This window comes from Phytophthora parasitica (assembly GCF_000247585.1).
Source record: "Phytophthora parasitica INRA-310 unplaced genomic scaffold supercont2.39, whole genome shotgun sequence".
NCBI lineage: Eukaryota > Oomycota > Peronosporomycetes > Peronosporales > Peronosporaceae > Phytophthora > Phytophthora nicotianae.
Window position 1 is genome coordinate 367,690 of NW_008649025.1, and position 23,389 is coordinate 391,078.

Genomic DNA, 23,389 nt, shown 5'->3' on the forward strand with positions numbered 1-23,389 from the left:
AAATAAGAAGAAAAGCAAGCCGGGAGTCAAGGAGGTGACGTACATTTTGGGGAATGAACGGAAACCTGGAACTGCTACGAGTCTATGCACATTCTTAGCTCAATTGTGCGTTAAACGTTGGTGCGAGTCCAGAGCTTCGAGTTGAAGGCCAGCTCGTCCCCAACCAACTGCTTCCAGCTCTCGTGGGTCTGCTGGATCACTTCCACAGCGAAATCCTTTGATTGTGCCTCTCCGTTAAAGGCGAAGTCACTGGGTGGTTTGCCGTCCGGGATCTTGTAGTCCCGGAACCAGCGGTGCACTTGGGAGATCACATCGTGCAGCGGCGTGTTGCGCAGGTCCCTTAGATCGTTGATATCAGCGGCCAGAGGGTCGTTCACATTGATCGCGATCACCTTCCAGTCCGTTTCTCCACCATCGATCATACCCAACACTCCGAGCACCTTAACGGGGTAAATCTCTCCGATACTAGCTACACGGCTGCCGATCTCGCACACGTCGATCGGGTCATTGTCTCCTCCGTGTTTAGTAGATGGATCCACGTGGTTCGGGTCTTCCCAGGTCTGCGGTAGGCAGCCATAGTTGACCAGTGATGCGCTGTGGTACAAACGCGGAGCACCCTTGCGTTCGTCCTGCTTGATGGGGTTAAATTCATCCTCTCCTGCGATCTCCATCTTCTCTCGCGAACCCTTTGGAATTTCATTCACGAAATGGAAAATGGCAGGGATATCAACTTCCTGAGGGTGCTCCAGAGATGAGGGCGCGTAGAGAGGCACATGGTGCCAAGGCGACTGCTTGCGTCCGAGCTTGTCAAAGAAGAAGTATCGGCAATCGAGGGTGCCCGGCTCTCCTTGGCGACGCACGGTATGCTGGTAATACAGAATTGTAAATAATTAGCTTAAGCGTGAGAAATCAAAATGCCGTCATGAAGCGTACCAGAGCTTTGCTGGATGCCGTGCGGATGAAGCGAACGGCGCGGATCGGGACGTGGACCATTGCTACCGCACGTCAACTGCTAAAATGAATCACGAAAACTTATACCCTGACCTGTGGAACAGCATACCATTTAGTGAATCAATGAAACCTGATGCTTGACATTTTCAATCCCTACCTAACGCAATTTGGCTTAAGCAAGCAAATTAAACGTGTTAATATAAAACATACAAAAATGTCTTTATAATGTGATAAAGCTTATTATTGTTCAGCTTTAAGTTTTTTTAAACCATTCCGCACTGTCCGCGCTGATGGCGACGCTGCTAGACACGACGATGGAGGCGCTGGAGCCGGAGGAGCACGCGGACAACAACCTGCGTGTACCGCAGAGTGCGGAGCCCGAGACTGACGCGCCCGAGGACGAGGACGACGATGAAGACTTCCACTTTAACGCTCCGTCCTACTACGACCTGAAGAATCCGGCGCTGGAGCGGCGCTACGTCAACAACGCGGACGGCTACTTCTCGTCGCCCGCGCCACCAGCCGCTATGTTCAAGCGCTCTCCTTCCACTATCGATAAGAACGACGTATCAACAGAGCCGCCAGTTCCTGTAACAAGAACGTTAAGTAAAAGTTACGAAGATTCAGATAATAATAATAACGCGCTGGAGGAAGATAATGATGAGGAGATGGAGGAGAAGGCCATGCTGGACACAACCATGGCTGGACCAGAAGAGGAAGACGTGGAGACGGTGCTGAACAGGAGCAACTTGCTGGACGACAGGGAGGAGAGCTTCGAGGAAGTTTTCAGACACTACGCGTCGTCATCTCAGTCTTCCGCCACGTCCTCGTATCTACTCCATGAGCTGGACACTTCTACACACAGTTCCACTCATGGAGGTCACTTTTCTCCTCACAGTTCACAGACATCTTCGTCATCTGCGGCGTTAAAGGACAATACGAAGAGCAGGGCCCGGGATCCAGTCGTCTCGTCCAAGCTGATGCAGCCCACGCAGTCGTACCTAAGACGACTGCAGGCGGAGCAGAGGATGAGGGAGCAGAGCTACATGGAGGACATTCCCGTGGAGGAAAAGCCCCACCGTGTGACTCGGCCAAGAAGTCCAAAGCTACACACCAAGACGCGACCAACGAACCCGAACGATGTGTCTCGGATGAGCAGCACGAGTCGAGAGCTGCTGAAAATTCAGGAAGAGCGACTGCATTTGCAGCTAGAGAAACTCAAGATTCGAGAGTTTCACGAGAAGACAAAAGTGCAGCGACCGCCGACCAACGTCCACCAGCGATCGACAAAGCAGCTGACGATCCCGCAGACTCCGCATTTCGCGGTGGAGAATCGGATTCGACGTGCTCACAGTGGAAGCGAAGGGAGCGATTCAGGACACGATAAAGCTAGTCCACCCATTGCTGCGGAGAAGCTGCTTACTCGTGATTTTTCGCTCCCGTTGCCACCACATCGAGAGACTCGACACATGGTCACGGTGAGATCTTAGTGAACATTGGATGTGATATCTAGAACTAACACTTGTCTGTTCGTTACCTTAGACACCGCATTCTCCGCAGCTCCAAACAGCCACCCGAGCAGCACAGCGTCCACCACCAGCGCCAGTGTCCCGTGAACAGGAGAAACCGGCAGTTCCGAGCTATACGCGCTCAAAATCTGGTGGCCTTACACAGGTAGTTTTTCTTTCTTTCTCAATGGAGTTTGTCTTCAGGCTTCAGCTAGTGAGCTAACGTTGTGCGTCTTGTTGCGTGTACCAGCCTATGACTCCACAACTACAAACGAGTCGACGTGCAGCAGCACATCGCCCGATCGAGATTGTCGACCACGACGCGGAGGAGCTGGCGAAGAAGTTCCATGCGAGGCCTTTGAAGAGGAGCATCCTCGAGCCGAAATCGCGTCCTCGCTACTCACCAGCCAAATCGGACAGTAAAGCCCGTTTAACACAGCCGACATCGCCCAAGCTGCCGACGAGTGCACGATCAGTAACCCGTCCAAGTGCCTCAGAGCGTGCTGCGTCCGTATCTGCTGAGATAGACCGCCACCGCAAGGAGCGAGAACAGCGGCTGAAAGCGCGCCAAACAGGTCAGACCGCTCAGAAGTCTATACCTCCTCCCATCCGACGTCCTGTGATCCCTGAAACCCCACCGCTTAAGAGCATCCAGCGCCATCGAGAGTATCAGGAGAACTTCCGTCGGAAGCTCGAAGCCGAGAAGAAAGAAAGAGAGAAGCAGCACCAGTTCAGAGCGAACCCCATGCGTGTGGCCGCAACACCTGCGAAGTTTGAGGGCTCCACCAAACCACTCACTGAAGTGAAGCCGTTCGAGTTGCCAGGAGAGCGGTATCTTGAGCACGCCCGTGAGCGCTTGGAACAAAAGCGGCGAGAGGAAGAAGAGCGTTTGAAATCGTCAGGAACGTTTCGGGCGAAGCCCATGCCCGTGTTCGAGTCCGACAGTGTCCAAACTGTAGCCAGCACCAGACCTCTTACACAGACCGAGTCCCCCATGCTGGCAACTAAAAGTCGAGCAGCAGAACGCGCTGCATTCGAAGCAGCAGAGAAAGAGCGTCGCGAACGAGAAGAAGCTTTTCGGCAGCAACGAGAGCAACAAGAGCGACAACTAGAGGAAGAGGAAATCAAGCGCTTGCGCCAGAAAGAGATGATTTTCCATGCACGCCCTGTTCCAGAGAACAAACCTTTCCAGCTGAAGCACGATACCAGACCGCTGACAGAGCCAATTAGCCCGCTCCAGCACTCCTAGACCTGACAATGTTGTACTCTGTGCGAATGGACCCAGGAGAGCAGACAAGCCGATGGAACGAAGTGTGATCTAGTCTGCTTCAATGTTACGAAGACGCCTCCATGTACCTTTACAGACTCAATCGTCCCTGAGACGACCAACTCACAATCACAGCTAACCCGCAAGGTAGTAGATTACTTGCGCTTACCTCTTACGCTGATGGTGGCTTGTCCCCATTCTGCCTTTCTTCTTATTTTTTGGTTTCCAGGACTTTGGAGCAAAGTTCATTATCAAGAAAGCAGGGTCATGACTTGGATTACGAGGACTGCGAGTTTGACGCTGTTGTTTATGTTGTCAGCACTTGTTCGTTGGTGCCTAGGCGATGAAATCATGGACATGCTGTCTCCATTCATCAACTTGAAGGAACTGGCAGAACAAGCAGCGAAAGAGGTGGCGGACGACGGAGCTCCCACTGAAGAAGTTGATCAGACGTATCCGCTGGCGTCGGTGGAAATGGACGCGTTGATGCAGATGTATCGTGACTGCCGCACGAAAGAATCAGCAGCCATGCGCTCGTGGTGCACTGGCGACGATGACGACTTGTATCTTCGTGAGACGAACGAGAGTACAGCATTTTGTCCGCATGGCGTAACAACCCACCCATGCACTGGCCGTATACTTTATACGAACAGGAGCTCCAAAGACGATGACGCTGAGTTCTTGTGGCCATGGGAAGGACTTCGTTGCGACGCCTTCACAGATCCGACCACGGTGACACACATGTACGTCTCTAACCTCTGTCCAATGGTCATGCTCCAGACTAGCACTCAGAGCTGCTGCTGTAGTTATCTTCCAGACGAGTCATTGTATTGTGAGCTAGCCAAGATCGATCTGAGCGTCATGGTGTCGCTCGAGCAGCTGTAAGGTGTGTGCCTTGGAAGCGGTCGATAAACGCTGACCGATGTGCGGTGTTTCGTGTGGTGCTGGCGAACTAGCGACCTGTCGGGAAACCAGCTTTTCGGAGAGATTCCTGCCTGGCTGGGCGATATGACGATGCTGAGAATGCTAAGCTTAGCGGAGAACCAGCTAACAGGGGACATCCCGTCGTCTTTGGCCGGCAATGATGCATTCGAACAGATGTAAGTCGGCTTCGTGTGGAACACTAGCGGGCCTTCAGCACATAACAAAAGCGTCTATGTGTGACGTAGAAATTTATCGAGCAACAACCTCACAGCTTCCACACTCCAGTTTTTCGACGCGTTTCATCGGCTCCAACACCTGTGCGTAAACCTGTGGTGTGCGTTGTTCTCCGCTATTGTTTGACATTTAATGTTTCGTTGTTACTTCCTTACTTTACAGAGACATCTCCAACAACAAAATTAAGCTACAATTACCAAAAAACTTGTTTGCCAGCGGATTCCTACGGACCATGTACGTCTGAGCTCCGTTTGTGCTCAGTGTGTTCTTTCTCGTTAATCCAGTGATATTCATTAAAGCAGCAACGCCAGCCACAACGCATTTAATGGAGACCTCCCAGAGCTGCCAGTATTCCAGTTCCTCGAGTCTCTGTACGTACCGGTTCACGCAGTTTGAAGACAGGACTTTGTCTAACAAGTATCACGACGATGTGTGTGCAGTGATATGTCGTCCAATCTTCTGACGGGCACGATCCCACCGCAACTTTCTCTCTGGGGACGAGAAGACCCACACGATCCCGACGAGAACTCGTCTCTAGCTATTGTGTATGCTACGATTTGAGACTATCTTAAAAGCTATGAATTGTTCTGACTACGCCTTGTACTGGTTGCGATGACAGTGACGTTTCCAACAATCTGCTGACGGGTGATCTGCCACTGATAGCGAACCAGTCCGCGCTGCAACGCTTGTAAGTTGTAGTTGGTCTCCATGCTTATGCTTGGTTTGTATTGCTGAGTTCTCTGCTGCCACTTAGCAATATTCACACCAATGTCTTCAGTGGGCTCGTTCCGGAATTTCCTCCATCACTGTAAGATACAGTTGACGTTGCCACTCTGACCTCGTTGCAAAACCTCTAACACCGCATCTGTCCAGACACGAGTTAGCGAAACCTGCCGACTTTGACGGCAATCGACTGTTGTGTCCGATACCTGCCGTGTTGCTGCTGCCAAGCAACCTCACTTGCGTCTGTGGCGATGGCTATACCATCAAGTCGACCGGAGCTACCAGGAACTCATTAAGTCTAGAATATACTGATGCAAGTGACGACTCGGACCAAATGATCCCGGCAAGCGCGTTTACTGAGCTCTGCGTTGCATGCCCCGAAGGCTCGTACTCGAACTCGAGCACTGGCCAGAAGTGCCGCTCGTGTCCACCAGGATCTACTCCGGATATTACGTCGAATGGGAGAGCTGCCAACTGCAGATCGTGCCTCCCTGGTACTTTTGCTAACGAAAGTGCTTCACCTGCATGCACGCCGTGTCCACCGGGGACATTCGCAGCCAGTGTTGGAGCGACATCGTGTGATCCGTGCAGCCCAGGAGAGTTCACAGCAGCTCAGGGCTCTACAAGCTGTTCTGCATGCGCTGTTGGAACGCATTTCAACTCAACCGGAGCGACAGTGTGTGCTTCGTGTCCAGCTGGAACCTTCGTGCACGCTGAGGGCGAGGCAGAGTGTTTAATGTGTCCGAGAGGCTCGTATCAAGACGAGGCTGGATCGGTGGAGTGCAAACCATGTCCGGTTGGGTACGTCGCGCCTCAACTGGGCCACGTCAAGTGCTCTCCATGCTCTCCAGGGAGTTTTTACGACGTCAACATCAAGACCTGTATGCTTTGTCGTCCAGGAACATTCACAAGTGCAGCGGCGCAGACTGAATGCAGCGAGTGCGAGAACGGAACTGTGGCTGAAGGTGTCGGCATTGATACGTGTCTTTCAGTTGCAGCTCCTGGATGGGGATTTCAGGCTGCGACGGCGCCAGTACAGTGCCAACCAGGGACGTTCAACGATGGCAAGTGGAGGACTTGTCAACCTTGTTCACCTGGGTCTTTTGCAGCAGATATGGGTTCTCGAATGTGTCCATCTTGTGCGAAAGGCAGCTTCGCGTCCAGCATCGGCTCTTCGTATTGTGAGATGGCTCCTCCTGGGTCGTTCGTCCAGTCTGAAGGTGCAGTCCAAGCAGAGCTGTGTGATTCGAACCACATTGCTGCAGATAGTGGCTCGAAAGAGTGCACTCGATGTCAGCCTCCTTCCTTCAGCTTTCTTCCTGGTGGCGTTGAATGCAGTTTGGCCAGACCTGGAGAGATCTACGATCATGTGAAGTGGCCTCGCTTGGCTTTGGACTTGGCAGGAATTGAGCAGCACGACCTCGTGGATACTACAGATGGTCAAGCATTACCGATCGATGTACTGATTCAATCCTGGACGGATGCACTGACAAGTTATTCGGGCTCAAGTCGTCCGTTGCACGTGTTACAAGTGACACAACAGTCCGATGTAACGCAACTGACGCAGATTATTGTTGCAGTGGAGACGAGCAGCCCATTGCCGACCAAGTTACAAGCAGATAACAAGTTGGAGAAGGAGTTTGGTGATGCCATTCATCAAGCAGCCGAAGCGGCGGAAAGTGCATTGGACGATTTACTAGATGAACTCAAAGGATCAAGCGATGGGAAAGAGAGGCGAGAGAGTGACATCGATCTCTTGGCAGATCTGGTGAGCTCAGGTTCTTTCCGAGACGCTCTGGTACGTCAGTTTGGTCGTGCGAATCTGTTCCAAGGCGCGTTGGCTTTCAGTATGGTGAACGTATCGATGCTCGAACCTCCGTTCAACTCAACTCGAGCCCTGGCGTGTTCACCTGGAACATTTTTCTCTATCACTGACAATGAGCGAGTGTGTGTGCCATGCCCCATCGGGTCGTATTCAAGCACAAGTGGCGCTTTGAAGTGCGAATTGTGTCGTCGACGCACCTTTTCATCAGAAAAAGGACGGGAAAAGTGTAAACCGTGTCCTCTAGGTTCTGATGCTGCACCTGGTGCTTCGTCTTGCATCGAGTGCTCGTGGTTCACGTACGAGTGCGAAGGTTTCTGGCAAGACTTGGTCGTTGCCGTGTGCGTTGGTGCAGCGCTGTTGCGTATGCTCTACAAGAAAATACCGAAATTGTGCGTGGGTGACCAAGCTGTGCAACAGCAAGACGAGAGTGTGGCGCTGATGACAGCCGTGCGAGCTCATGGTCGCACCTTCGATGGTGTGCGGTATGCGCCGATGGTACGTCTGTCAACGCTGGTGGCAAGACCAACCTTGTCTAACGCTGTTTCTGTGTGCAGGGCATTGTTTCAGCTGATGCGATGTTTGGTAGCATCGCCGATACGGACAACCGGCTGTAGAAGTCAAGATGGCAGACGTCTGTAACATCCAGCGTTGCCTGTTGGTAACAATACCAACTTGGTGTAATCTGAGACTATTTTGCACGCTGCATCTGCAACTGCAGACCGCAATTTGCAGTGCAAGTTGTTGTTGCCGTGCCAAGAAGAAAAAAAAAAGCGTTGTGCAAACTGCTGTTGAAGTGCTGCGTAGATATCAGCGAGTTTGGCCCAAACTTTGGGTGAGTTGGTAATGATGCAACGTGTCGGAACGTTCGCGCGCGAATTCAAATGGCTGCATGGTGCCCCCCATCCTAGCGTCGCAGCGAATCTTTCGAGGTGATTTGCCATGTTGAAGAATTATTTCCAGCAAGAAGAGAAATTGTCATTCAAGTTGTCCACCAATATATTTCGCATCAGTGCAGATGACACCGTCGCCATCACTCCGTGACTCAGAAGAATGGTCACTCCGAAGAATAAGCGGATAAAAATAATTATCTTCGCAGCCGGCCATTTCGAGAACAAGACATCCAGACAAGACTCTCGCTGGATTTGGCCATGTGGCCCCAGACTCCAGCGTGGAAATGCAGGAGCCTGAAGACGAGTTTGCAACGATGAGCACGCCAACCTGCACCAGAACACTGCGCACTTGCTTTCACTATGGGTGACGCGGGCTAGGCTTACAATGTGTCAACCGCATCCTGAAACTTCCCCCACTCGAACAGACCCCCTTTCCTTCAGTTCCACTAATTCCAGTGGGCAAATTGGCACGAGGAGCGGAATGTTAGGCACGCAGGCTCCGGGCGCTGGCAACTGGGGGAATTCGTTTGGCCAGCGCACAGACATGGACAGCGTGCCGCTCTTTGAGCGCGAGCACCGCAACGACAGCCAACTGGTGCAGAGACTGCAGAACGAGCTGGCGGACGCCAAGCGCTTCGTGGAGGCGCAGGCGCGGCGCCAGAACGACCTCGAGTACGTGAACGAGGACCTGGAGCGGCGTCTCGAGCAGGAGGCGCTGGACCGCATCACACTGGACGCGCAAAAGGCGGAAGATGAAAAGTAAGTGGCAAAAACAATCTTGCCGCCCTGTCGTGTTATGCCAAAAAAAAAAGTGGAAAAATAACAAAAAAACATGATTTGGTATGACAGACGATGGCAACACGAGAAGGCGGAACTACAGGAACAGATCAAGACGTGGGAAGCGCGTTTTGAGGAGGAGACGCGACGTCGCTCCATGACCGAGGAGCGCCTCCGTCGTGCTGAGAAGGAGCTGTATCGGATGCACCAGAAGAAATATGACATCGAGAAGCAAGTCCGCCGCGAGGAGAGCGAGAAACGCAAACACGAGGCTGTCATTGTGCGCAGTCTGCAGTCGGATTCACAGCGTGCTCAGCAGAGCGCCAATGGCTTCCTGGACCCGACTGTGAACCCCAAAGACGCCAAACCGGCGACAGTTCGTACGCGGCAAGCTCTGTCTTCTGCCATGGACTTTTTGGGAGTCTGAAAGGTGGAAAATCAAAATACTGCAGAGAGTTTCTTCCAGCGTGGCAAATTGGGCTCTTGCCTTGAAGCTGGAACACTTTGGTCAGAATGACTTTCGTAATGACAAACGCTCTGGCCGAGTCTCTTCGACGGACTGCAGGCTGGTTGGCGATGCAGCGACTGCCGTGGAATTCAAACAACGAAGAGAGTAAATATCGAGAGAGTGGGGCCCGCGGCGTGTTGAGGAGCGCGTCGTGGCCTTGCTCTTGTATCATATGAGCAGGACAAGACGGGGGTAGCTAGCCACTTGCATATAACTTTGCATTTGCCTTTCTGGTTGTTCGTATGGCTGTGTGGTAGGCAGTGGCAGTGGCAAGCATCATGCCCCTACAGGTTATTTTTTTTTATCGCCAAAAACTTCAGATTGCGATGTGCAGTGTCAACCGCTTCAACCTACACTTGCAACATGGCTTCAGTTTTTGCGCGAAGTTACGACAACGGAACGGAACATGCATTTACAGCCCGAACGACACGCAACTCAACTGAGCACCTACATGAGTTCATAGTTTCATAGTAGCTTATGTAGAAGTGAGCTACAGGCTCAGGTGGCGCCTTTGGGGCAGTTAAGTACATGATAACATCAAGAGAGTTTTTTTTTTTACCTGCCTTGGCAGGCTAGAGCGCAGCACGTTGCTGAGCAACCAGCGAAAATATGCCGTTTCTACGGCTCTATGCCGCGCGTCGAGAGCTGGTCATCGTCTCTCTTGTCACTTGCAACATCCAGATGGACAATAAGAAGGAAAACGCGCTCGGTGGAAAGGCAAGTGAGGCGTCCTGCCTCTGCCGAGCGGCACCACACACCACAGTTGGAGCCACGCAGGACGAGGCTTCACTTTGATTCTACTTCGTAGTCGCGCAGTCTCAATCTGCAGTTCCAAGTCATTTTCCGCACCATGCCGGTCGTTGTGGACACCATCCAACCGCTGAGCACCGCCACTACGGTTCCACTCAGCTCGAACCCAAGCCAGCAGGAGCCAGACTCGACGAACACGCAACTGGAGCACGCCGTTGCGCAGAAAGTCGCCGCCGACATTCGAGCACGCGAGATTAGCGCGTCGGCCGCCGTGTTGGGGGGTTGCATGCCCGAGAGTCATTATCTAAACGGCCAGGACAAAATGGTGCAGTTTGCAGGTCTCTACGTTGTTCGCGGCCCCACAGAGTCCAAGCATGTGCGCTATACCATGGACGTTTCCGTCCCCGAGCTGCAACTGCGAGCTCGTTGCATCCAGCGCTTCCAGAGCTTCTTCCTATTACGCAAACGTCTGCTTGAGATCCTCAAGACGTGTCGTGGTCGACTGCCATCTCGCAAGAGTACGTTGACTGGAGTGGATGATGAACCGTCGATTTCCGCCGGAGCAGAGCTAGTGGAACTATTGACGCGTCCTCGCTGCATTCAATGTCCTGAATGTGAGTCGACGTACCAGCAACTGGCTGCGGTCAAGTTCCCACGTCGCACTCTGTTCCCTCCGAGTCTCCAGGACGTCCAGGAACGGTCTCAAATGCTCGAGACGTTCCTCGACTATTGTGTGCGAATTGCCTCGGCGTGGCCTGCTTGCCAGCGCAGCAAGCGGTTGTTTGTTGCTACACTGGGCAAGTTTATCGGTGTGGATCTGAAGGCTCACCTTGCCAACCAGAAGGAAGTTGGCATCTCGGACACTCGCACTGTTGTCTGTGTCAACAACGAAGAAGACGAACACAACGACTCGGAGAAGTCGGAGAAGACCGAGTCTTCCAGTGAAGTCGTGTACTTGCCGTCGCCACACGAAGTGGGCGAAAACGTGGAGCCCAGCGACGACTACGAAGAGGATCGTCACACGGAGCCAAACTTCTCCTTCATCTCCAATCCAGCCAAGGACAACGAGGAAGACGCAGGCATGGTGCGCTCACAGTCACATCGCTAAAGTTGCTGGAAATATTGCATGTCCAAGTAGCGTCATAAGATAATTTGTTGCTTCAGTTTTCACTGACTCAATCATTTAAGCATCTTTTATCTTGTGGTTTGTATGGACAGATAGTTTACATTTCACAAATTATTGGAGACCATGGATGTTGCGGAATTAGCCCGTCGTGTTCATGCCGATGGGTTTGTGGCGTTGCCTGTTGCAACGTACGAAGTCCCAGCGTCCGTTGTGGAGCAACTACGCACGCAAGTTCTCAACCGCTACGAGGAATTCCTTACCGAAGCTGCCAACAAGAAACTGGACTTGAAACTCCGTGAAAATGCTGAGCGTCTCCCAGGTTTCTACGTGCGTGAAGGCGGTCGGATTGACATGCAGTTGAGCACTTCTGCCTTCCAGACTCGGCCCTTAACATCACAGACAGCGGAAGCTGTTCACTCCGTGGATATGAAGTTGCTCAAGGACATGGCTACATCCTGGCAACCAGTGCTCAAGGAACTCTTCGCACCAGATGAATACCATCTTGAATACATCGGCTGTGTACTCTCGCAACCCGGAGATGACGATCAGAACTGGCATTTGGATGGAGTTCACCGCAACCAACACGTTCAGGAACCTGGTAAGTTATTTAGGAAAATAATATTTGTGGATATATATTACTAACTTTTTTTATGAATAGTGGACCGCCTCAACGTGTTTGTGCCGTTAGTGGCAATCACGGACGACACTGGAGGCACCGAGATGAAGAAAAAGTCGCACATTCATGACAACGGAGCTCGTGGAACAGCATTTGACGGTTATCGAGATCTTCTGAGTGTTACGGCGTGTGTCGAAGCGGGGACACCGATCGTCATGGACTACCGTGTATGGCACCGAGGTCTGGCCAACACTAGCGAGGGCACTGTGCGTCCTCTGCTCTACTTCAAATACGCAAAAGTGTCGCCTGTGGTCAAGAGTGCGATTGATACTGAGAGAAAGAACAAGAAACGGAGAATTACACCCAAATTAGTGTAACACAAGGCAATAGAAGAGTTGTGCTTTGTCTATTTAGTGCTTTCAAGCAACGACACAGTGGCCTCAAACGCTAGAAGCTGGTCCGATGACAAACCAGCTTGCGTTCGAAGCTTATCCACGCGTTGAGTTAGCACACTATTGCACTTTTCACTAAGCAACGCCAAGTCATTAGCGTTGTAGGTCAGAAGATGCCCCCAAATGACTGGAGATGCCTCCGTCGTGAGTGTCTGAGCGAATTGTTGACGTGCGAAGCTCATAGTACTGCCTCCTTCACCGAACAAGTAGATCACAATGCAATAAATGGCCACAGAATACGCAAACGCCCCACGAGTAGGCGACACTTGCTTCTTGCACACCGCCTGCTGCATGAATTGTAGCAACTTGGCATCAGTCGATACAGCTCGTGTGCATCTTTTGAACAACTCCACACTAGAGACCTCGAAAGGTGCGAGTGTGTGCAACAAATGAGCCTCTTGAAGCTCCTTCCACACGAACTTGCGCAACTCCAAGGGAAAATCGCCAGTCAACAGCAACGTCATACATTGCGCAAAGTGCGAGTTACCGAAAGACGAAGCCGTGAATTCAGCCACCAGTTTCTCCACGAACGTTAACACTTGCTGCTCATCGGACGAAAAAGACACCGAAGATTTAGACGATTCTAGATCCTGTCCAGATTCTAGACTCTGGAAGCGCTTGAGGTTCCGTAAAATACCTGCGTACAGTAATTTTGAGTCTGCGGAGCGAAGAATTGGCTTGATGAGCTTAGGAAGAAGTTGACGAAGTGCAGCGTCCACGTGATCGTCGAACAGCACGTCGCTGCCAGCGAAGAGCACGTGCATCAAGTGGAATAGCTTGTCTTCCGGTCTCAGCTCGGCAATAGAAGGGATGGAAGCCATCGATGGAGCCAGTCGCTCGAACTCGAAGACAAACCGACACGTAGCGCTCACGATCAACTTCATCTCGTCACTTTGAGCACGGGTCGGACCCACATCAGTCGACGGTTTACCGTTTTCAGTGCTGTTGTACTCGATACGTGACAGAGGAGAGACCATCCAGAAACTTGGCAGCGGCAAGTTACTGGGAATGTAACTTTGTTCCTCTTGAGGGAGACGCAAATGGTACGAAAACTTGTTGACACTTGACACGCCCGTAAAGATATGCGACGAGTGTGCTTCTTGTTCGGACGTGGCGTTCACTAGAGCCTGATAGATGGGAGTCAACACTCGACTCATGCGCGTTGCGTCAGCTTTCTCACTAAAAACACCGAGTGACTGTAGTGTACTCTGATGGAACAAGACACCAGCGAATAACCGCGCTGTCAAGAATTCTCCACCGCCGCCAAGACGCTCCACAAGGATCAGAGCCTGGTGGTACACGCTCTGTACGAAGTCAGCGTTAAAGTTCACGACATCACTCTGACCTGTTGCGATTAAATCTCCCAGAACAAGAGTGAGCTCACATGCTTGAATCAAAGTGAGGCTGAACCTGGTAGAAGACGAGGCGACCGCGGACGTCGCAGCGATAAGCAGAGGCGTCTTCACTTGACGCGAAAAAGTCTGCACGATGTCGTCATCATCCATATCATCGGAGAGTAAGCCGTTGCTGACGATCTGTCGGTGGAATTGAACGATGGCTACCAGCAGATCCCGCTTCGTTACTGTATCATTGAGACGAGGAAGCAGTTCTCGCGTAGTTTCAGTTGACTGCAGGAGCTTCAAAACTTCGACCAGACCGGCAGTCTCCAGGTTGTATTTCGTAGCATGAGCACTAGCAGCAGCGAGGAATCTCAGCGTCGTGGAGAGCAGCGCAACAGTCCTATCATCTGTCGCTACCAACAACGACCGAATGCACCGAACAGCTTCATCCTTTGCGGCATCTAGGAAGAAACCCAACTGGTTGAAATAATGCTGCGCTTCGTGTACGGATCCCAGACCACAGAAAGATTCCAAAGCAGCAAACAGCGCCACGTTCCGGGTAGTTGAGGCATCAGTGGAATGCTGCATGAAGCTCGCGAGAGCGGGGAAGAGGTACGCGAAGCAGTGGAAATCCAGTCCGTAACCGAGAAGAATCCGCCAAATCCGAAGACTCTCGACTTGCATCTTCCCAAACAGAACAGCAGCTGCTTCATCCACGTCACCAGAAGGGACTTCTTTCAGTGCCAAGAAGCCCTTGGTGCTCTGAACCAATCCACTAGCTATCAGCGCAGACGCCACGCTGCGTTGGCCTTGACAGAGCGCCCTCACAAGTTCCAAAGCTTTCAGTGACAGCTGTAGTGATCGGATGTTGCCCTCTTGGAACGTCAGCACCTGTTCATTCTCGACATACTGTTGCTGCAACAGCTTGAGAAGCCTCACGTTCGAGCTGATCTCGTGAGCCGCACGTGGAGAGTGACGAGCTACTGCAATCAGGATGTCTAGCATCTTCTCGGTCGCGTATTGGTCGGGTAACTGGATGCTCTCAAGAATATACCGAAGTCGAGTGCCCAGATCCATGCTAAGTAGCGCTTGTACAGGGTCCAAAGCCGCTAAATCCTCGTCACTGATGCTTGTTCCATCGTCAGCCTCAGTTGTGTCGATATAAACCACTTCTTCCACTCCGTGTGAGTGATCTGTCGTCTTTGTAGCTCCATTACGATGCAGATGAACTCTACGAGGAAGCACCACAGTAGCGTACTTTAACTCAGACAAAAAGTCTTCATCCGAGTCATCTTCGACAGGCACAATGAATGCGTGTAGGGCAGACACACCAGCACTTAATGCTGTGTAGTTCTGGTCGTCCAGAACAATTCGTAGCGTCATCGCCATGTCACGAGGCAGCACTCGCGGGGTCACACGAAGACCCGCTCGTTCCTGCAGCTGTCGGTTGTGCAAGATCTTGGCCACAACGTTGAGAGCCATCGCACGTTGACTAGCAACAGAACTGCGTGCAAGATGCAAAAGCTCTGGTAGTGTATATCCCGCAGCATCCGGGTCATCACCATGGTGGAATAGTCCAGAGTGCACTGGCAGTTCAGCATCTGTCGCTTCCAACAGCTTCCCGTCCAAGTCAAACCGCTCCAGCGTCGCATCTTCAGCCACTGGAAGATCGATTTTCTTGCCGTTAGCAACTTTCTCGTCCTTCTTCGTGGTCTGCGTCCAGTCCAATTTCGCACGTTCCTCGGCTGGCAGCAGCTTGGCTTGTTCTTTGAGCTCTTCCTCCGTCTTAACTGCTGCCAGACTCTTGATCCTCTCCTCCTTTTGGATCTGCTCATTCCCCTCGTCATGTTTCATTATGGACTCTCCAATCGCCACCTTGTTTCGTGTTTTGACCATATTCTCCTCCCTCTTCCTCTCTTTTTTGTTCCTATTCTTTAGTTTCTTGACCAATTCTGGGTCCAGCGTCCTCAGTAGCTCCTGCTGCGCCTCCAGGATCTCCTGGGGACTCATCTCCTGTAGTTTGGCTTTGTTGGCTGCATCTATGTCCTTGCTCTCCTGGTCTACATGCTTCTCCTGTTCCTGCTCTTTAGCCTTCGCCTCGCGACGTCTACGGCCAAAGAGGCTTTGACCGGGGCCACGCCGCTTGACAGAGGGGAAACCGGAGGGTTTTGGGGTAAATACGAAGCTCTGCTGACCCACAGGCGTCACTTGGCGCTCCACGACGCCCTTGAGCACTTGCGGACTCTCGTCTGGGGTCGATTCGGAAGCCTTCTGCGGAGTTTTAGACGCTGAAACTTTTGGTGGGCCTCCACGTCGAGATACTTTAGCTGCTGGCTGCTTCTTTTGGTTGAGAAACTGCTCTTGCTCGAGCAGAAGTTGCGCCAACTCGGCGTCCATGTCGACGCCATTGGAGCTCGGATGCTCACTCATCGTGAAGCTAAATGATTGGCGGAAATTTTACTTGACCAACTTACCGTAAATGACAGAAACAAATGCTACTACTGTAGTGTAACTTATTCTGGTGAGATGACCCCATCTTGGGAACCAATTTCAGAGAAAGCGATCAGTTTCATATAGATTCACCCAACCAATAGAATCACAGTAGTTTCATTTCCAGAGGTATAATTGGCTAATATTTTTTCTGCACTCTGAAAACAAGCGGCAACCATCCGGCATTTCAATGCAAACTATCTAAGTAACGTGAACCAGCGGCGAAGGGAAATTCTCGAAGCCGTCATGATCAAGCAATATCTACTAAACTAACACCCTTCCCAACCCGACTTTTTTTTTCTTACCATGGGCTACGTTTTCGCTCCACTTACAAAGAATGGTATTGTTTTTTATCTCAAAAATAGCTCAGACTGGCGCCTTTTCTTTAGTGCTAAAATTGTCGCCTTACATTTTTTAAAAAAAAAACTGACGCGGATACTATAAATCAAAGTTGACTTTCCGAAGTTTCTCAAAATGGTGCACTAACTTAGAAGGAAGTATGTCCCGATTTTGTGTGGGATTTCAGGCGGCACTATAACTATCTGTTCGAACTTAACGTAATTGCAACCGATTGTGTTTTTAACTTTGTAATTGCCACGGTTTCCAATTAAAATTTTTTTTGTTCGCACCGACGAGTTTGGGTTAAGGTGTTCCATTACCAACCTGAAACATAAATAAGCTCGCCTTGGTGCCACCCACCTCCAAATGAGCTGATTCTTAGATTTCTGGTGGCTTCGACTGGAATACCTTAGTAAGCAACCATCCTGATGGCGGTGGGCTGGCCAAAAGCATCACAATCTGCATGACACTCGAGGTATACGACTTCTAGTGGAAACTCAACTAGCGCCTGGAGCATTACCAAACATCACATTTGGCCTCTCACGCAAGACATCGAAAACTAAAAAAACGAAACTGTTTAATACAACAGAGCACTGAACGAAATAAGCTCGAGTACAGTTTTTAGAAGATCGAGTTCATGGTTTGTTTTATAAAGAAAAAGAAAGGGGGGATATCGAGTGTTCATTGTTCAACTTAAGAGATTGACTGAATACACTCGCAGTTGAGAATTTCGTTCCAGATAGCGACTCCATCGACCTCATGTGCAGACGGTCGATCTTGTCTGTCTTCTAGGCGCTGGAGTTGATCTTCGATCGGGGTGAGCTTCGCGTTCACCGCCTCCAAGAGCTCAATCAGGTAGATTCGAGCGCCTTCCGGCGTGTCCACGCGGGCCGGATCCCTGTACGCGCGCTCGTACTCATCTCGGTGGCGGGGGGGGGGGGGCACAGTAGCCAGCCATCCCAAACATGTGGTGCAAACACTTGCTCTGAGCAATGACGTCATTGGCTACGGCACAGCTACTTGCTCCGTGAAGGCTACATGCTACCACAGAGCTATTACGTTACGAAAAGGCTACTCGCTACTGTATCATTATCGTGTATAATACACAAGTTTCAGTTGCAAGTTAAGGGAGCACGGATCCGTTTTGATAATATTCCCTAACGAAGCAAACACGGTAAAGTCGAGACAGCATCAGAATGCACACAAGAGATCGCAGACACAAAATACAGTACTTACGTACGCGTCAATAGTTGGTCTTCATCGACGATACCAATAAATAGGCATCACAAAATCTTTAAACAAATGTATTAGTAATCACCAGTGATCAGGTAGGCTGTTGAACCGCTCGTGTCTCAACTTGCACAGGAATTTGTCGTAATGCTTTCTGTTTTTTGGCTTTGATTTTTCCACAGTCGAGGTGCATACTCTTAACGGCGTTGCCGGCTTTCACATCGTTCGCGTGCTTGGTCATCCATTCCCAGACGGCGTCAGTGGGCGACGCCACCAAGGCAACAAGCACCGCAGCTTGTGGTCGTCGTCCTCCTTCTGCTTGTGGTCGTCGTCCTCCTTCTGCTTGTGGTCGTCGTCCTCCTCCTTCTCGTCCATCTTTTTTATTGTCTCCATCGCTCCCGTCATTCTTCTTCTTCTGTGCATCAGCAGAAACAACAATTCAAGCTACTGCCGCATCATCCGTCTTGATATTCACATCGGTCTACTGTCCGATGCAGGTAAGCATCTCCCTCTATTCGACACCGTGGTTTCTGACATGGTTATAAATCTGTGTCAACAGGAGGTTCTTACCGGTATTGTTGTTGATTGTATGGACATGGAAGCGGTTATGTGCTCAAGCGGAACCCGCGCAAAAAGTGGATATTGTGAGATGGTAAACGAAGTCGTCTACCGCCGATAGCTCCGAATGTGCGTGGCTTCATATGTGTTGTGTGAGCTGATGGAGATACTCTATCCTTACGCCGAACCGCGCTCAACTGTGTTGCTAAATATGCTCCCTTAAAGCAAGTACGATGGCCGCACGAACATGGTGCTTCTTGAGCAAAGCCATCAAATGTGCTATGGAGTGTGGAAACCTCGACGTTCTTAAGTGGTTCCACGATAAGATTCCGGAGCCATAATGCGGTGAAATGGATGTTGTAGCTGCGGCATGCGAGAGTATTGACATACTAGAATGGATTCATAAAGCAAGACAGTGACAAGTGTTGTACTTTTGCTGCGATGGACAATGCCGTTTCAGAAAAAAAATTGGAGGGTATCAAATGGTTGCACGAGACCTGCGGCGAGAGTTACACTACCAAAGCCATGGGCTGTGTTGCTTCGATGGGCACATTAGAAATTCTCCAATGGTTGCACGAGAACCGTAGTGAGGGTTGCACCACTGCAGCAATGGATGGCGCCGCAGGTGATGGTCACGTTGAAATCTAGCAGTGTTGCATGATCATCGTTCGGAGGTCTATACGTTCGAAACGTTAAGCAGTGCTGTAAAGTGTGAACATGTTCAGCGGTGCAGTGGTTGATCGCCTCTTTTACAACGATGATGAAGAGTTTTAATCTCTTTACTTTAGTACGCGGACAGTGTGCAAAAACATACTACTTGTGCTTTCACGACGCCTTCGGTAATGAGGTTTCGCTTGGCAAACTTCCCCAAAATGCCATCAGCAAAAAATTAGCAAAAAATTCTTTTTGATTGTTTATTGCTTCGAGCATTTGGATTGAGCCAGATTCTACTCCTATCTGCAGAGCCAGGCGAAGATCGGCGCTTGAAGCGGGAGCGCGTGATGGAGGGCGAGCGACTAATAGCCGACCGCTGACGATGAAACTGGAAAAACTTGCATAAGATCGCAAAGCGGATTCTAGCGCGAGAATGCTAGAGCTGGAGTTTAAACGTGAGATGCATTCTGAGACCATCAATATAGAGGCTAAGAAGATGAGGTCAGACGAGCGGATCGCGCGGTTACAGATCGAGTCCTTGAAGCGGATATGACTTACAGCGTGCACATCGACAACTAGACCAAGAAATGCAAGGTGCAATGCTTTGGGATATTTTCGCGCTGGGGCATGTTCTCAGAGCACATCATGCAGACAGCAGAGTTTAACCAGGATGCGCTCGCCACCGATAGCGACATAGAAAAGTTTGCCAATGCCGTCGTCGCAGGGCCCAATCCGCCTGACCGACGGGTCGACGAAGATCGTCATGGACAACAACATTCTGTCATTTCTTCACGACATTGCCTAGCGCAAAGACGTAAACTCAGACACAAGAAGAAATAAAATTAGGTGATGCGTTAGCACCGTCACGAGGCGATATCATTGACAACTTAGCGGGTTAAGAGGCCAAGTGCAACGTCGATCTTGCTGACTCTGTCTCTTCTGACCATGATCAGGACGACGTAAAGGATGAATTGGGTCAGCTGCATGAACAGCAAGCTGGTGATGCGAATTTAGAGGATGAAGGAGGTGAGAATGTTGTGAGGATTGACGAGCGATGACATTAATCCGTCAGAACAGGTCCTGTTTTAACATTGTTGTTGTTTTTGTTCTTCTTAACACATACAGAGTTTGTATCACCTTACGAGCGAAAAAATGCGGCAAATAGAGCAGCCCCCATTCGACATAGCCTCGTTGAGCCACCGGCTGATACATACATCGCTGAAGAGAGCACACGCTAGCCATGAAGTATCAGGAACCGTGCAGAGGCCGATCGGGCAATGGTCCGAATCCACGATGACCGAGATTCCATGTCTTCATCTTCGCCAGTACTTTATTCTCCGCTGCTGATATGGATGCTCCAGGTTATCCGTTAGCTAATGACAACGGGCGGGATGATGAGTCCGGCTTTGTTCGTAAGACACAGATGCTTGTATCTGATTATGGCTTGTTCGCATTCTCAATCGTCCGAAACCAGAATAGTCTCATGGTAAACCGGACAGGAAAGAAAATCTTTTTCACCCTCTTCATGATCCTCTTCATCTTTAATCACCACTACTTTTGCCTCTTCAAAATCCGTTTTGTCTTCATTTGGAACGTATGATATGAAGAACATACTAAGAAGAGGATATGTGGTGGAATCTCCAGTGATCATCATGATGAATGGAGGACCGTTTACATACTTATCCATGTTTCCAAGCTATTTTAAGCTTACGTGCCCGAAAAAACGAACAACGAAGAAACGGTATCACGTCAACAACTCGCCTAGCTTATTACGAACTTTGATAACGTTGAGATATTTCATCAATATCATATGCTACTAAGAAATGGCCAAGTCGTTCCATTGCAGCACCAATCTGGAGTTTTCAATTGTATCACGCTCTATGAAATGTGCACCCGCAATCCCCACTCGTATGCTTTCATAGATAGTGAGGAAGGTTTGGCAGTGGATACATCTAATCGGTTTAATTAGCAAAAACAGCAGGCGTACAGGCCCGAGTTGCAGAGTCAGTTTATCTGTGATTAGAAGAACCAAATTGCTGTCATTTACTTGAGGCAGCTTTTTTTGGTATTCAGTGCTACAATATATACCCACCTATTGTCGCTGTAACGGGGTACGAACCCCAGTGTACCCAAATTACATGAAGAGTGACCTGTCACTCTTGTAATACCTGGTACATGGTACCAGAGGCGCTAGGAGCCAATCATTGCATATCTACATAGTTTCTGTAGGTGACTTATAGTTTGTATTAGGAACCGAGCTAAGCTTACCTATAAATACATTCAGTCTTAAGCGTACCCTTAATTGAGTACTTCGTCCCCTCAGACCAGGGACATGTGAATTGTCGTTCACTTAGAGTTTGTATACTCTTGGAAGCCTACTTCCTCAGCGCAAGGTGCCGTGTGACCCCGTCACAGTTGCTCAGGGTTGAAAAAAAATGCCCACGTTGATGCTACTCGAGCCGTCGCGTGTCTTGTCCCCAAAACTCTTACGCTTTGTCAGGCCGCCATAGCAAGAAGTTTCACGTAGCCATCGTTCGGCCGGCTACAAAATCAAGCTGTCGCGGGGGCGGTTTTTGCGTTCGACGACCACAGGAAAAGGTCACTCGAATGATGACCGAGCATCTTGAAACGTTGCCCCCCCCCCCAACACTGAAAAGATTGCCCAGATGTACCAATCTATTCGGCCCTACGTTCCTGATGAATTCCGCGACCACCCGCTGTAGGAGAAGCCGACTGTCCGACAGAAAGAAAACGCGAAGGCTGCGAAGAAAGCGAGGCGTACACAACGTGCTGCAATGACTGTAGCAGCCAAGCGAAATCAAGATCAGTGCGGAAGAGAGGGCGCAGATGACACTTCCGAGCCAATCTATGATGACGCACTAGCGCATGTGAAGTAAAAAAAGGCCCCGACTGCCAAAACACCACGTCCCCAGGCAAAGAAACAAAAAACTGCAGATTGATGATGATGTAACTCCAGTATGAGCAGACGGTTGGTCAATGTTATTTATGATCAGAAGTCAAAATTTCACAAAAAAAAATACCCCTTAGGATTTGAAGTCACTCTATTTAATTGCTCTTTTCACAACGTTAGACTCAAAAATAGATCGAATGAATACCATCAATGGATTCCTTGCTCAACTTTACGTCTAGATCAACAATAAAGAATGGAGTTTTCCCGTCCAACATGGAGATAATTTTTTTTGCCGACCTCTACCTCCGCGTCACCACAACCAAATTAGACGCACGTGGGCTCAATAGATAGCTAAGACGTTCACCTATCGAGTAATAGTCTTAAAGCGCGATTCGTACTTAGGTTCATTAGATAAATTTTGTTTGATTTGGCAATCGTATTTAATCTAAATATGATATCTGGTCTACCTCCATCATGTACAACCTGTTCAAATTTAATATTTTGATATGTCTTTTGGCCTACGATTGGCGATTTAAAATATGTCTATTGATGGCCCAGGCTCCTGCGTACGCCAGGAGAGCTTGCACCACAAAACATCTCAAATGCCACTAAAACAAATAGACCGCAATTGTAGCTATATGTCTGAGTACGCAGACTGAAAATGTACGGACGAACTCGAACTCTTGTAGATCCAGAAGGAGAAAGCAGCGGCTGGATGGTTTTAGCCACCGCTATAGCTTGGTTTCCAAAACACGATAACATCGGGTCGTAGTAAAACACCTCCGATGTTGACAACCTTGCCATAATGGAGCACCAGTGCATGCCATTACAAAGGAAAGGAATTAGTACAAATACGGAGGAAATACCCTCAAACAGATTGATCAGATCTGGTTTCTTGAGAGCAATAACTCCATCTGTGACAACTCCCAATCGCGTGGGTTTAACGCAGACAACGTTTCTGCGAGGCTCAAACAACTTGTCCATTAGCATTTCCATTGTAGCATCTCCAAAAGCACCCCTACCAGCAATGCAGCTCAACCTTAAAAATTATTTTAAAAAAAAAGTTAGAAAGGAAGTAGATATACGGAATGGAAAACGAAATACCTTCATCGAAGAAACCGGACGTTGCTTTAGTCGGTCCTCAAGATCGGCATCCTCAGGAACGCGAAAGTGCTCGCTGCTGTCCAAGTGGAACTCAATACGATTTAACCAGCGCATCGCCTTCTTAACAGCATCCACGTTCTTAACGACGGCGTGCCACCGACGCATAGTTCTAAGGACCTCTGTGGTCAATACACCCACGGAGTCTATAATCA

At 50.0% G+C, this 23,389-nt stretch overlaps 11 protein-coding genes across 11 annotated transcripts; 6 read left to right on the forward strand and 5 right to left on the reverse strand.

The window, feature by feature from the left end:
• Positions 1 to 17: 17 nt before the first annotated feature.
• Positions 18 to 1,055, reverse strand: PPTG_14317 (hypothetical protein). The gene is made up of 2 exons (XM_008910898.1): positions 934 to 1,055; positions 18 to 866 (listed from the first exon to the last, which is right to left on the reverse strand). The coding sequence occupies exons 1-2, from the start codon at positions 991 to 993 to the stop codon at positions 111 to 113; spliced, it is 816 nt and encodes a 271-aa protein (XP_008909146.1). The 5' UTR covers positions 994 to 1,055; the 3' UTR covers positions 18 to 110.
• Positions 1,056 to 1,241: 186 nt separating this feature from the next.
• Positions 1,242 to 3,708, forward strand: PPTG_14318 (hypothetical protein; the record flags this gene model as incomplete). Its single annotated transcript, XM_008910899.1, has 3 exons — positions 1,242 to 2,429; positions 2,494 to 2,625; positions 2,710 to 3,708. The coding sequence occupies 3 exons, from the start codon at positions 1,242 to 1,244 to the stop codon at positions 3,706 to 3,708; spliced, it is 2,319 nt and encodes a 772-aa protein (XP_008909147.1).
• A 198-nt stretch (positions 3,709 to 3,906) lies between these two features.
• On the forward strand, positions 3,907 to 8,046 carry PPTG_14319 (hypothetical protein; the record flags this gene model as incomplete). The annotated part of the gene is made up of 11 exons (XM_008910900.1): positions 3,907 to 4,469; positions 4,533 to 4,607; positions 4,683 to 4,826; positions 4,896 to 4,967; positions 5,047 to 5,118; positions 5,187 to 5,255; positions 5,325 to 5,429; positions 5,504 to 5,572; positions 5,639 to 5,692; positions 5,758 to 7,927; positions 7,987 to 8,046. 11 exons carry the CDS (start codon positions 3,907 to 3,909, stop codon positions 8,044 to 8,046), a joined length of 3,453 nt encoding a protein of 1,150 aa, XP_008909148.1.
• Positions 8,047 to 8,803: 757 nt separating this feature from the next.
• PPTG_14320 (hypothetical protein) lies at positions 8,804 to 9,526 on the forward strand (the record flags this gene model as incomplete). The annotated part of the gene is made up of 2 exons (XM_008910901.1): positions 8,804 to 9,081; positions 9,172 to 9,526. The coding sequence occupies 2 exons, from the start codon at positions 8,804 to 8,806 to the stop codon at positions 9,524 to 9,526; spliced, it is 633 nt and encodes a 210-aa protein (XP_008909149.1).
• Positions 9,527 to 10,457: 931 nt separating this feature from the next.
• On the forward strand, positions 10,458 to 11,465 carry PPTG_14321 (hypothetical protein; the record flags this gene model as incomplete). The annotated part of the gene is made up of 1 exon (XM_008910902.1): positions 10,458 to 11,465. One exon carries the CDS (start codon positions 10,458 to 10,460, stop codon positions 11,463 to 11,465), a length of 1,008 nt encoding a protein of 335 aa, XP_008909150.1.
• Positions 11,466 to 11,606: 141 nt separating this feature from the next.
• Positions 11,607 to 12,476, forward strand: PPTG_14322 (hypothetical protein; the record flags this gene model as incomplete). Its single annotated transcript, XM_008910903.1, has 2 exons — positions 11,607 to 12,081; positions 12,142 to 12,476. The coding sequence occupies 2 exons, from the start codon at positions 11,607 to 11,609 to the stop codon at positions 12,474 to 12,476; spliced, it is 810 nt and encodes a 269-aa protein (XP_008909151.1).
• Positions 12,404 to 16,323, reverse strand: PPTG_14323 (hypothetical protein; the record flags this gene model as incomplete). The annotated part of the gene is made up of 1 exon (XM_008910904.1): positions 12,404 to 16,323. A coding segment is annotated over one exon (3,818 nt), but the record flags the coding sequence as incomplete, so codon positions are not given.
• A 1,090-nt stretch (positions 16,324 to 17,413) lies between these two features.
• On the reverse strand, positions 17,414 to 18,325 carry PPTG_14324 (hypothetical protein; the record flags this gene model as incomplete). The annotated part of the gene is made up of 2 exons (XM_008910905.1): positions 17,414 to 17,618; positions 18,240 to 18,325. 2 exons carry the CDS (start codon positions 18,323 to 18,325, stop codon positions 17,414 to 17,416), a joined length of 291 nt encoding a protein of 96 aa, XP_008909153.1.
• Positions 18,326 to 19,871: 1,546 nt separating this feature from the next.
• On the forward strand, positions 19,872 to 19,967 carry PPTG_23480 (hypothetical protein; the record flags this gene model as incomplete). The annotated part of the gene is made up of 1 exon (XM_008910906.1): positions 19,872 to 19,967. The coding sequence occupies one exon, from the start codon at positions 19,872 to 19,874 to the stop codon at positions 19,965 to 19,967; it is 96 nt and encodes a 31-aa protein (XP_008909154.1).
• A 651-nt stretch (positions 19,968 to 20,618) lies between these two features.
• PPTG_23481 (hypothetical protein) lies at positions 20,619 to 20,849 on the reverse strand (the record flags this gene model as incomplete). Its single annotated transcript, XM_008910907.1, has 1 exon — positions 20,619 to 20,849. The coding sequence occupies one exon, from the start codon at positions 20,847 to 20,849 to the stop codon at positions 20,619 to 20,621; it is 231 nt and encodes a 76-aa protein (XP_008909155.1).
• Positions 20,850 to 23,091: 2,242 nt separating this feature from the next.
• PPTG_23482 (hypothetical protein) lies at positions 23,092 to 23,342 on the reverse strand (the record flags this gene model as incomplete). The annotated part of the gene is made up of 2 exons (XM_008910908.1): positions 23,092 to 23,112; positions 23,178 to 23,342. The coding sequence occupies 2 exons, from the start codon at positions 23,340 to 23,342 to the stop codon at positions 23,092 to 23,094; spliced, it is 186 nt and encodes a 61-aa protein (XP_008909156.1).
• Positions 23,343 to 23,389: the final 47 nt, after the last annotated feature.

Bases quoted from the DNA above. Each gene is read 5' to 3' on its own strand.
- PPTG_14317 (XM_008910898.1), bottom strand. From the start codon at position 993: ATGGTCCACGTCCCGATCCGCGCCGTTCGCTTCATCCGCACGGCATCC. The intron at 867-933 runs GTACGCTTCATG...CTGTATTACCAG, and splicing joins CGGCATCCAGCAAAGCTCTG to CATACCGTGCGTCGCCAAGG.